Here is a 12,675-nt window from a genome sequence, read left to right as displayed (position 1 = left end):
TATGCCCCAAAGATGCTTTTTCAAAAGGCATCTTGGCTTTCTTGTTTTTCTTTGCAATTATGACCGTATGTATGTATGTATGTATATAGATCCTTTATATATATTATAAAACTATTTTAAACATTTTAAAAGTATGAGATTTGAAAATAATAACCTTTCTCTCCTTTGCAGTGCAGGGATTGGACGAACTGGAGTTCTTATTACGATGGAAACAGCAATGTGTCTTATTGAATGTAATCAACCTGTTTATCCCTTGGATATTGTAAGAACAATGAGAGATCAAAGGGCAATGATGATCCAAACACCTGTAAGTTGCTAAACAGAATAAACTATTACCGATAACATACCAGGAACCATATTTTTTGTTGGAAGGGAATGCTATAGTCCAGTCTACAGGTAGTCCTCATCTTTTGACCATAACAGTGACTAGAAAATTTATTGTTGAGCATTGAAGTTTTTAAGTGAAGGATCACATGATCGCACCTGATTTTGCAATGTTTTTCTTAAGTGAATCACAATAGTTATTAAAATAGCTGGGGGAGAAAATCACAAAATACAAAGATTTTCAAAAAGATGATGGCAAAAGAAAGCAAAGATAGTAGTAATAGGTGCTTTGGATGCAATTCAAAAACAACTGGAGCACCATCTGAACACCATTGTCATTGAAAATTGCACAGGGCAGCTTTACCTGGAACAGCCTATAGCTGTGACAATATCCTTAATACCATCAAACAATATCTGCCTTTCCCAGGTCCTTGAGAAAGTCTTGATAGGTAGATAAAAGTGTTCAATGCAGTCTAAACATCCAGCTGATTGTGCAAATCTTCATAATACCAACTGTTATAAGTTATGGATAGTTGTTTTATACTGCATTGCAGGACAGTTGAGTTTTATATACAGAGTTAACTCTTCCAGAAAAGACCATCTGAAATAATGATTTTAAATCATGTTAAAACCAGTTGCACAATCAGACTTGTATTAAATAGTCCAAAGCCTTTTCCTAATTATGCAATCCCATATGGTAAAAAGATACTGTCTTAAGACAACAGATGTAAGTGAACAAAAAATTTCTTTACCCAAGATGATCCATTTGAATTTTTGCCAGTTCTTTCTCTTGCTGCAGCTTCTTTGCTTCATACCACATTCTTCCAACACAGTGATGGCTAACCTTTTCGGCCAAAGTGCTCAAAGCGCATGCGTATGCATCCCCAAAATGCAACCTGCGACCTCCCCACACCCCCTGCATATGCACATGCAAGCCCCCACACACGTGCATGCCTGTGACTCCCGTGTGTGCCCCGTCCCCATGCATGCACAGCAGAGACCCAAAGACCAGCTGGCTGGCAGGAGGCACGCAAGCACAGGTGCAGCAGAGTTGAGGTGGGGCAACGGCTTGCGTGGCCAGAGAGAGGGCTCTGTGTGCTCCTTCACATGTGCCATCACAGTTTTAACAGTTGAACAGATTTTAAAAAGACATATGAAGTCCAGCTGCAAATATGGGCTATTACTTTTGTTTGTATGGATTCATACCATGGACATGCAACTCTGTTTTGCATATTAAGCAAGATTTCACATTTGAAGGCCTGCCAGATTCTTATACTCTGGTGAATTTAATCTTAAAAAAACCATGTATCTCATATTGCAGCTCACCTATAATTTCCTAAAAGCAAAAATGTTGGCTAATGTACAACCTAATTTTCTGCACACAATTGAAAAAATATGTTAATCCTATTTGGCTGTTTTTATTACTCACAGTTTTCTTATGGTGTGTGTTCCTTTATGGTTATAGTATTTGGCTAAGGATATCATGTCATCATAGAAGTATAGGCTTTAATTTAAAGAGTTTACTAGATACTATTGACTAACTAGTAGTTTTAAGAGAAAAAGACACACATAACAAATACAAAATCAGTACTATACCATTTATATCTTATAAGTAAATACATATGAATAAGTTAGTACACTGTTGTTTCAGTTATATGGTACTAATAAAATTAGAATCAGAATTAAGTTTACTTTTCCTTTGCAAATGTGCACATTTTCACACAATATCCACAAGATGGCATTATCTTATTTTTCATTGTTCTTATTTTAAAATCAGTACAGTATTTGAATCAGATTTCTAGATTCCCCTGTGCTATTAAAAATAGCACCCTGTCACAATCACATATTTTACTTGATTTGCTTGTTTGTTTAATTTGTTTGTTTAATGAAGTTATTTGCTGCCTAACTGATAATGAAATGACTTTAGACATACCATTAGTGTATCAGTAATTAATATATGCAAATTAAAATCTGAAAAGTTAGGTCTTAGAATAAAGTGCTATTCATTAAAGCTATAGAATGTTGCAATGTAATGACCTTCAGGATAGATGGCAAAGGGAACAGGAAGTGGCTTTTTATATTAATGTTAAAGAAAAACTAGTCTAGTTAATCAAGCAACACTTAGCTAATGAAATCATGATGAGCTAATGCTTTATGCTGGCATAATTAAAGTTGATTTTTGTGCACAGAGGAAAATTATATTCTTGCAAATATCAAAAAATATAGTACAAACACCCTGAATTTTGTTTGTAATTAGCCTATTTTTTTAATTTGGAAAGTAGTTTGTATAGCAAATAGCAGGATAAGTAGAGTTTTTATATATTAAAGAAACTAGAGTTCTTAATTCTATTAATCAGAAAGAGTAATTAATAAGGTATTAAGCATAAAATATACAAAGAATATCATTCAAAGGTGGAAGAGTTCAGATTTGCTTCTTAAAAGGAAAATGGGATTTAGATTCTGAATACTACATTTCTCATTAGTGTTAAGAGTTTTAGATACTTAAATATTTTGAACAATTGGTATTTTGAAAGTTTATTGTTAATCTTTAAAATGTTTCATTTTGCCATATAAATAATTGCACTTTTTTTCCTCCCCAGAGTCAATACAGATTTGTTTGTGAGGCTATTTTGAAAGTATACAAAGAAGAACTTGTTAGACCTTTAAAGACATCACTGAACAAATAGGAAGCAAAAGAAGATTTCAGAGAAGATTCTACATAAGACGCAAACTGTACTTGTGCTATAATGTTTCTTGAAATAAATGATGTCTGAAAATAATGAAGAACTGAAAAGGACTTCAGCACTATTGCACTTTAAGTTAAAACTGAAAATCAGTCTCTAAAACACTATGATTTTTCTGTGTTGAAAGACTCCATTCATGCTTTGCTTCAAACAAGCCACAGAATTAATGAACTCCATGAGTTCTGGATAATTTTCCAGACTTGGTTGCAGTGCCATATAGCCCTTTTGTTCGAAATGCTACAAAAAAGAAAAAGGAAAAAAAAAGAAGCTTTTCATTCTTTACAACAATACATGCAAAGCTATTTCTTCCAATGCAAAAGTTGTCATGTTATTTGCTACCTTTTATTTTGGTGAAATATTAGCAATATTCTTTTATTATTAACACTGCCTACTGAAACAGCACATTTTTCCTTGTGCCCTTCTAGAACCTAACCTGATTACTAATGGAAGGCTGCAGTATGGTCTAACCCAATAATAGCTGCATAGTGGCCCGCTGAACCAACATTTTGTTTAGTTGGTATATGAACCTTCTTTGTACTACTACGTTCTGTTTCTGTTTCTCAGCAGATTATAGCACCAGTTTGTTCTGAAACATTGATGGCGTTACCCATGGGAATGAATGTGTGTATTTTGTCTTAACCCCTTAAGTGCCTTGAGACTTACAGTGTATGTCTTAATGGCAAGGGACTTGTGGCCCTCAAGGGGAAGCTATCATAATTAGATTCATTTTGAAATATGATCCTTGGTGCTTAGAATATGGTACAGTAAGGGGTCACAAAAATATTGTTCCTAAATGCTGTTCCTTTTGTCTCTATAAGTACCTATGGGTACATTTACTGTGGGTAGCAAAAGCACTCTAGCCTATTAAGTATATAACCTTTGTTTACTGCTATGAATTGAAATGGAAATTCTGACACATTCCTTTCAACTGGTAAACTGCTAGCAATTTATAATTGAAAGTCAATGTATTGATTTAGAATTTGTTCTTCTGTTTTACCCTCGCATTGAAAAGTAGTAACTTGACTAGGATATAACATTTTAATTGTATTGATCTTCTGCTTGAAATGTGAAGATCTACGGTGAGATTTCCCTATCGTAGTTATTTTTCTCTAAGTTCATGTTTGTTGTTTCTTAAGTGATGTTTATATTTTTTTTTAAAGAAAAATGTTTCATTGAAGTTTTATCATTGTCCCCTAGAGCTTTCCGATAAGCTCTTTAGGTCTTTCTGTGATAATTTATTCAGGAATTGGCATATATCATTGGAATTATCAGTAGCTGAACAGATTGCATATAGGTTTGTTTTTTGTTACATTCAGAAATGTTTCTAGGCAGTTAAAACCCACTAGGCAATGAATAATCCTTCCCTATTTACATTGACAATTTAATTCTTTATGAACTTAAATCTGTCTGTAGTTAAATATTTTGATTTGCTGCCAGGTTTTTTTTTTAAAGTGAGATATGCAGAATATGGAATGAGAATATGAAGTTTATAAAATGCATTTGTGTGTATGTGTGCACGTATAGAAAGAGAGTGAATGAGCATGTATGTGTATATGTATAGATATGCACACACACACACACTCTTATATTGTAGTGGGAGAAACTTACAGATATGTCAATAGATCAGGAGGCACTTTCTCCAAATCCCCTTTTCCTGCTGTCAGTTGTACTTTCTTAGAACTTGTAGAGGGCTGGAAATAGAGGTATCTATTTCTCATAACTGCTTCCACAGAGGAATCCCTCACCTTAGATTAAGAGTCTTCCATGGATAGGAGAAACTTCTGTACTGTAGGTACATGATGCCTCGATCCAACTATGATGCATTGAGGAAATTCCCAGTTAGTTTAAATGTTATTATATAACCCTATGCCATGATGTGAAATGAAGGAGTTCACAAAATATTTTACATTTGTTTTAAATAGGTTTGTAAGCTAAGCAGTACTGTTTCTTCACAAACCAAATCTAGCATATTTCTTTAATAGTTCTTTATTGCCTACACACATACATGCACATGCACACCACAGTACTACCATCAAGGAATTGATCAGCTGTTCTTTTTTTACCCATCTTGTGGTTCAAGCAAGATTGAATCTTGTAAAACTACCACATTCTTAAAAGAGCTTTTTCCAATCTGTAGAAATGTAGTTGTATCTTCACAAACTGAAGCAAATGCGAAATGCACTTCTATTTCTGACAGCAGTGAAAGTGAAGGGAGTGATGGAATCAAGATTATTGTAGATGAAATAACGGAAAGATCCACAGGCTTTTGATGGACTGTTATTATCTGTAGAAATAAGAGATTGAAGAGGAGTTTCATACAATAAAGTGCAATGTGGGAACAGGCATCGAAGTCTGCAGTCATCTAAACTTGTCTTACACATTGGTGTAAGCACTGGAAACCTTTTAATGGAATGTCTGCAGTTGTCGTTCTTACTACTGCTAGTTTTTGGTAAATGCAAATAATAAACGTACATCTAGTCATGTTTGCTTAAAAAGAAGCTTTGTAACTGGAAAGTGGGTGTTGACTTAGATACTATTTTTAATTGCTATACCATCATGCTGGTTATTTGCAAGATTGGTTTGCATTTGGAACAAGTTAAAATATATTAAATTATTATACCTATTATACCATTAATTAAGCCACTTAATGATTTTACTATTGCAAATAGTAAAATATATGTGCAATAGTAAGATCATTAAATATATAAATTGTCTCTTTGTAAGATTGTTGAAGGGAAAAATCGGATGGCTCAGCAATGTGTATTATTAATATTGTACATACACTCAGATTTGTTGGTTGCCAAGATAATTTAAATCTACAAGAAACATTGCTACAGCAAGATACAGTATTGTTGGAGCAAAGTTTTGGTATTTGGTATGTTTATGCAACATAGAGACAGAAATTTTAACCATCTTGATGTCTTACCTCCAAGCTGATTTAAGACTTACTAATCCATGCCAACAAATACATTTTGAAATTATATTTCCTTGGTAGGGTCACAAACTAAAGAAATTTAAATGTCTAAATTAGATAAATGGAATAATAAAAGTATCTTTATGTCTTTGAAATGAATATTCAAAGTACATCTGCCCAGTATGATATTAATATTTTACTAATATTTTATATGACCTAAAAATTAATACTGCTAATTGCTTTGCATTGGGTTATGAGGATCTGCATCAAGCTGAAAAGAAAAATATTTTTGTATGTGTTTCATTCTGTATAAAACATGAAAATGTGTTTCAGGCATAATATCATATAAAATGATAAGTGTTATGGATGTCGGATTTTATGGAGAAATATTTTCTTACTATTTGCTAAAAAAACTGGGGAGAAAAATTGTAACATTTCCTGTTTTCTAATTCAAATTGCTTTCATTGTAAATAAGAGCAATAGGGTAATAGTTTTGTGCCAATGTATTTTTTTTTTAAATGTTGAAAATTATAACTATTTAAGGTACTTTTGAAGATTTGTTTCATGCAGAAATCTAGGACTCTAAGACTTGTTAAAAAGGTTTTTGTTTTATTTTGCTATTTAAGTTGTGTGGTTTCGGGGTGATGGGGGTTATACCAAGTTAAATATAAAATATCCATAGCCATTTTCTGAGGAATACAATTGCACCAATTAGAGAAATCTCTCCAAATCTGAGTGGAATATGCAATAGTATGAAGTGGAATATCCCTAGTAACAGCCATTCACCATTTGCTTATTGCTGAATATTGTGGGCATAGAAGCAGATCTCTCCAGATGCATTAAAATAACCATGCCCCTATATTTTTATTAGTAGTAGTAGTAGTAGTAGTAGTACATGAAGAAAATTGTTCTTGGTATAGTTGATGGAAACATTTGGACAAGTAACTTTAGGATAAAAATTGGACTATGTTAAATTACAGCATTATCTGCTATTATAGAAACAATAAAGTCCACCATGTACTCTGCAGGCCAAAATATTTTACTATTTTAATTCCCCTCCCCCTAAAATCATGCTGCAGCTTTCATCAACAGCTTTATATAAAGATTTCACAAATCTTTTCTACTTGTAAAATACACATTAATTCTAATATCTTCAAGTGTTGTAATAGTAGTATCCTGCAATTAATGATTTAGAAATGCTGCTCTCCTTTAATCAGAAGGCCCAAAATGCAAGTGAAGAGAGCTGGAGTGAGGGTTTTTTGATAGAACTAGTATAGATGGCACTTTGTTGGAAGCAAAGTACAGATTACAAGGTAACATATATGGGAGGTGCAATGATTTGCTTCAGTTGCAGCTGTGTAGGGAGGATAAGTAGTAGAGAGAAAGTGGGATATCAGAAATTTTTACATCTCGTGGAGGCAGAATTCCCTTATATTTTTAGAAGGGTTCTGCTTGATGGACAAAGATTACAACTATGCAGGCCTTCAGTTGGCAATGGATGATTCCCAGGTCCCCGAGAGTCTTATAGCATGTCTGCCCCAGACATTATATTAAGCCATATATGTTCCATTCAAGTGTCCCTCTTCACTGTGACTAAGCTGTCTACAAGGAATGGAGACATCTGGTAGTAGTAATCTTAAATTAATGTATAGTTGACAACAATCTCAAATTATTTTGATTTCTACATGTTTCTAGATGTATCCATACATCTCCACGTGATGTAAAGCATATTGACCAGAATATTGTCTGCATGTGCATTTCACCCATATGATAGTGTATAAAGTGGCAGGAAAGAACTCATCTTGCCCTAGTTATTAATAAATTTCTAGCTGTTATAAAAGAGTAGAGGACCAGAAGATTTATTTTTCTTCTTCCAGAATCCCTATGAATTTTACAATAAGGCTTTTCACTGAAGAAAAGTTCCAGCAAAAATATTTCCCCCTCTGTATGTAGCCATTCACCATTTGCTTATACCTGAATATTGTGGGCATAGAAGCAGATCCTCAGATGAATTAAAATAGCCATGGTAGTGATTTATAGTATATCCAACTGAACATAAAACATTTTGCAAGTTGGATTTGCTTCCAAGCAAATGAGTTGAGAAATACCTTTTGAGAGAGATGCCTTAACTGCAGATACAGTGACTTGGATCTAAAGATACTCTTGTATTTGTGAGAGGTTTCTGGATTACAGAAGGGGATTCCTGCAATGGCCTTCCCCGATCTGGATATCTTCCAAATTAATATGAAATTTTGGAAGCTAAAATCCATACAGCCAACGGATTCCCAGATTGGGAAAGGCTACCTAACAATTTCTGTTTACTGTTATTACAGATCTGTGCCACAACACATGCCATTGGTTCCTACTATTCAGAATGGAATTTAAATTCAGAAAGAGGTGTAAAAGTGCAGGTTTTTTTACTCAGTCTATTAGCTAAGACGTCTGTGTTTTATATTTTGGGGAGATGATAATTTCGTTTTTCTGATATGCTCCGCATTTGTTACAAATCTGTTTGTAGTGATTGTGTGTGGACTGGTTAATTTTAATATGTAGCTGCCATGTTTTCATAAACATGGAAAATTAACTTTTTCAGTTAGTGCCATTGTCACATGCTGCAAAATAAGGAACACTGGGTACAGACCTAAATCATCTAGTTCACTGTAACATTTAAATAACTTATTTTAAAAATGGAGAGACATTTAAAACACAGGAATTGCTAGAAGGGACAAACTAATATATTTGTTTTAATTTAATTTAGCTATAATGGCTAAGCTAGAAATGCAAACCAAAGCTAAAATATTTCTTTCTCAATCTTCTGAGTGGCATGCTAACCAATAGGGAAAAAAATCATCTTGGTTTGGATTATTGCCTGTCTGGAGCTTTAAAGGTTTGATTCCCTAATTTTAAATATTCCTTCATATCAGCTGCAATCTGGGTCATTAGAATATTTAAGCAAATAATTTCACTGGATATATGGTAAAATATTGCCTTAAGTAAAATGTTACTATTGCATGATAATTCCTACACAAAACTTTGAAGACCACTATACTAATTATTTGGAAATTATTCTCCTGGGAAACACTAGTGGATACTTTGGAAAGTAAGAGTTTGACAATATTTGCTTACTTATTATTTACTTAACATCATTTTAAGTGTATTTCATTTTTATCTAAATTTCTTAAAAGTTCAAAATAGTAGCACTTTATGTAATGCTTTACTACTGAAAAACTTTTTAGATAAAACAAATTATATGATTAGAGAGATGTTTAACTTAATGAGAGTTTATTGGGGTGATTCCTAATGTGAATGCTTTAAAGCTTACCTTTCCAGTTTCCTTCCATCCATGTTAAAATTGATTAATTCCAAATTCTTAATCCTGCCATCTTCCAGATGAATGCTTAATGTTAATGCTTTTGTATCCATTATAGTGATAAGACAGTGTATTTCATGATAAAACAATGCAGTTCTGAATCGCAACACCTTTTTTCAAATTTAGTTTCAAAATTGTAATAATCAGCAGTGAGATTAAAATATTCCCACAAATAGTTATCAGTTCTTTTTATATTTAATTTTCTCAGTATCTGATATTTGCCATAAATGAAAAATTTACAATGGCCTTGGATCCAGTAGTGTACAATTCGATGTCTAGTTTAGACATTTTCAGACTTGGGGAGACCTTGGAGGAAAACCTCAAATGCAGCTTAATTACGGAAATAAAAATTATTGAAACTTTAATATAAATGTGGGAAGGATTTGCATGCCCACAGAATGCTTCGATTCCTGTTTAGCATTTTTACATTTGTTTTAAAATCTATAAATCACCAAGAGTTGTTTGCATAACTTTATAAAGAGTAGGTAGTGAACAAAAATAATTTTAAGAGGGGAAAGTTGCAATTTATGTAGGTAAATTCTATGATAGAATTGGAGGTTCTAAAACAATTAGCACTAAGTTATATTGTATTCTATTGTTTAATAAACTAATCAGTATGATTATTTCCACACATTAGAGGCTGGTTTAAAGTGTAATGTTAATATGGATACTAACTAATGATGCGATTCTCCTAGCAAATTCTAAAACAATTTTGTATTTAAATGTAGGATTTCTTTATTTCCTTTTTTTCTGGCACAGGTGCTATTCTGTATGTAAATAATAAAGAATATAAAATCTAGTGTCTGGATCATATCCACTGTTCTATGGGTGGCCATATTTATTTTTTGCTGGAATGAATTTGCATGTTTTTTGTGATTTTGCGTTGTCCAGTCTACCTGGATTTACACTGCTCAGTGAATGGGTTTTGACCATCTCATTTATATATAAAGCCAAGATAACTGTCCATCTTTTGTTCATTGTGCAAGTTTGTCCTCAGAGATTGTCTTTGAACTTGCGTGTTTTCATTTTTTAGAAACCAAGATTATTCAACTAAGAGCCTGTATATTAAATAGCAGGAAATGTGCTCTGTTTAACATGCACTTGGATTTGTTTAACACTGGACAATGTGGAAAGAATTCATTCATCACTGCAGCTACTGTATGTGTTAAAAAGGCCTTATATATTTTGCCTGCATTGGGGTATAAGGAAAGTCTTCATCATTAATAAGGTACACTAATGATATACAATACCAGCAGCTCCCAGAAGAAAATAAATATTTAACATTTAACAAACCTTGTTTTAGTCTTAAGAGCAAATTCCTTCAATTATGTGAAACATATGCTGTTATACATATTTTGTGGATATATTTAATTTCGATTGACAAATAGTTGTCTAGGTACAAACTTGAAAAATATATAGTTTACTTGTGAATCTTAATTGTTTAATTGCAAAATAAAGATGTGCTTTAGTAAAAAAAAAAGGATTTTTTATTATGAAAAACTGCCTTAATTATGCTATATTACTCCCTAGCATTTGTATACTTTTTTGGAAATCCTAGGTATTTATTACTTACAAATAGGAATTCATACTCTGTAAGTTTGCATATACTTGCCCCCAACCAGCACTGAAACTGTTTAATCCTACTTATATTAACAATTACAAATGAGATGTTTTATTCTGGACCCACCCATTGTTTTTTGGATTATATTTCCCAACAACTTATTCAGAAGCCAATTAGACTTTGAGATGAAAATAATGAAGAGAGTCTTGTAATAGGTGTTTAACTTATGTTTTCAGGTGTATTTATTTGTTTTCATCCCATTTTAGACCAATAGATGATGCTTGAGCCAGCTAAGAAACCAGAAAATATAAACAGTGTAATTAATACATATTTAGAAACAAATGGTGAAATTAGCCCAATTATACTACACTTCTAACTTCCACTGCTTATTACTGCATTTCTGTTTTTAATCCCTTATGTAGCATTGCTTTGAGTAGTTTCAACAATTTGAAGCAGCTAATAAATTGATTAAATACAGAACTACATATAACTTTACCTGCCAAAATACAGTAGTAGTACATTGACATATCAAAGGCCAGGCAACTGTTTTGTCTGTCAACAGAAAAATAAAGTATAAGATTGAGATCATTTTCTTAGGAATTCCAAATTCTGAACAACCCCCAAAGTTTCATACTTTCTCAAAGGAAAAAGCCCTAAGTCCTACTTGGGAAGAAGGAAAGTTCCATAATTGCTGACATTTATATAAGACTATTCACAATATTTACTGCCTTATCTTTTGGATAGGGCTATTGTCTAACCGTAATAACTTGGATAATATAAATCTTAGTGTCACACCCATTCAAATTCCCATTTTCCAATAGTGATCTGTGTGTGTGTGCATGTGTGATGTATATTTACATATTTGTTACATAAGCAGATACTTATTTGAATCTGTGAAGCAGCAGGTGGAGACAAGTTTCCTGAAGCCCTCTAACCTTGCATTTGAAATATTTTTTTGTTCAAAACAGACATACATTGTTTCTTTTGCTGTGAGAAAGACCAGTTTCAATCCCTAACTTTTCTAATGATATTGTCAATATACAAGTGATATAGAAGAGCAACCCCTAAAATCTCAAAATGAAAACAATGCCAAGTTGGTTCAATATGTTGATTACTTGCTGTTTTATTCTATGCGGTAGGTTATTTTAACATTGCATAGAATAAGTTGTTGATAATGGATCCTGTCACCAGAAAAGGTGGAAGAGAAAACAAAACCAAAGAAAAAGCAACAAAAGAAAGGTTGAGGAAAAATGGTGGGGGGATAAGTGACTTCCAATATTCACAGCACTAAAGGTACAAATACATTTTAACCTCTCTCCCTAAAGTTACATTCCTTTTCTTTCTAAAATTTATCCCATCTAATCACCAAAACCATAAACCACAAGTTCATTTATTTTCTACAAGTCGATAAGGATATGGCTTCAAAGTTCAACTGACTGCAAGTCGATAAGGATACGGCTTCAAAGTTCAAAACACCACTACAACTGACTGTATTTTTTATCAGGATTTGTATTCACCATAAAGTTGGAGGACATCATAATAGTCCAATTCACCATCATTGATGAATTGCAACTCTAGACTCCCACCTGGTTACATTTGGTCTGATGTAAAATGAAAAGACCCATTATTTGCAAAAATTTTGGTCCAAATTTGCTTAGCAGATTTTTGATGGCTAACCAAAGTTTAGAATGGGGAGCGGGATCAGAGTTTGTGATTCTCCAGATTTAAATACCAGCTGAACCTGAGGATTTTAGGATGAATT

At 32.9% G+C, this 12,675-nt stretch overlaps 1 protein-coding gene across 6 annotated transcripts in view; it reads left to right on the top strand.

Moving 5' to 3' along the window:
• PTPN4 (protein tyrosine phosphatase non-receptor type 4) overlaps positions 1 to 10,832 on the top strand; it is a 103,049-nt gene extending 92,217 nt beyond the window's left edge. For all 6 annotated transcript variants that reach the window (XM_026707998.2, XM_087920457.1, XM_087920456.1 and 3 more), the window contains 2 exons: positions 172 to 307; positions 2,925 to 10,832. In XM_026707998.2, coding sequence (XP_026563783.1) covers positions 172 to 307; positions 2,925 to 3,011 — 223 coding nt within the window. In that variant the 3' untranslated portion in view covers positions 3,012 to 10,832. The remainder of the gene's footprint in view (positions 1 to 171; positions 308 to 2,924) is intronic.
• The last annotated feature ends 1,843 nt before the right edge of the window (positions 10,833 to 12,675 follow it).

The sequence above is a fragment of the Pseudonaja textilis genome, chromosome 1 (genome assembly GCF_049901715.1).
Source record: "Pseudonaja textilis isolate UNSWEBS1 chromosome 1, rPseTex1.2, whole genome shotgun sequence".
Classification (NCBI taxonomy): domain Eukaryota; kingdom Metazoa; phylum Chordata; class Lepidosauria; order Squamata; family Elapidae; genus Pseudonaja; species Pseudonaja textilis.
Note: the sequence above shows the minus strand (reverse complement) of the source record. Positions and strands in the feature narration are given on the sequence as shown.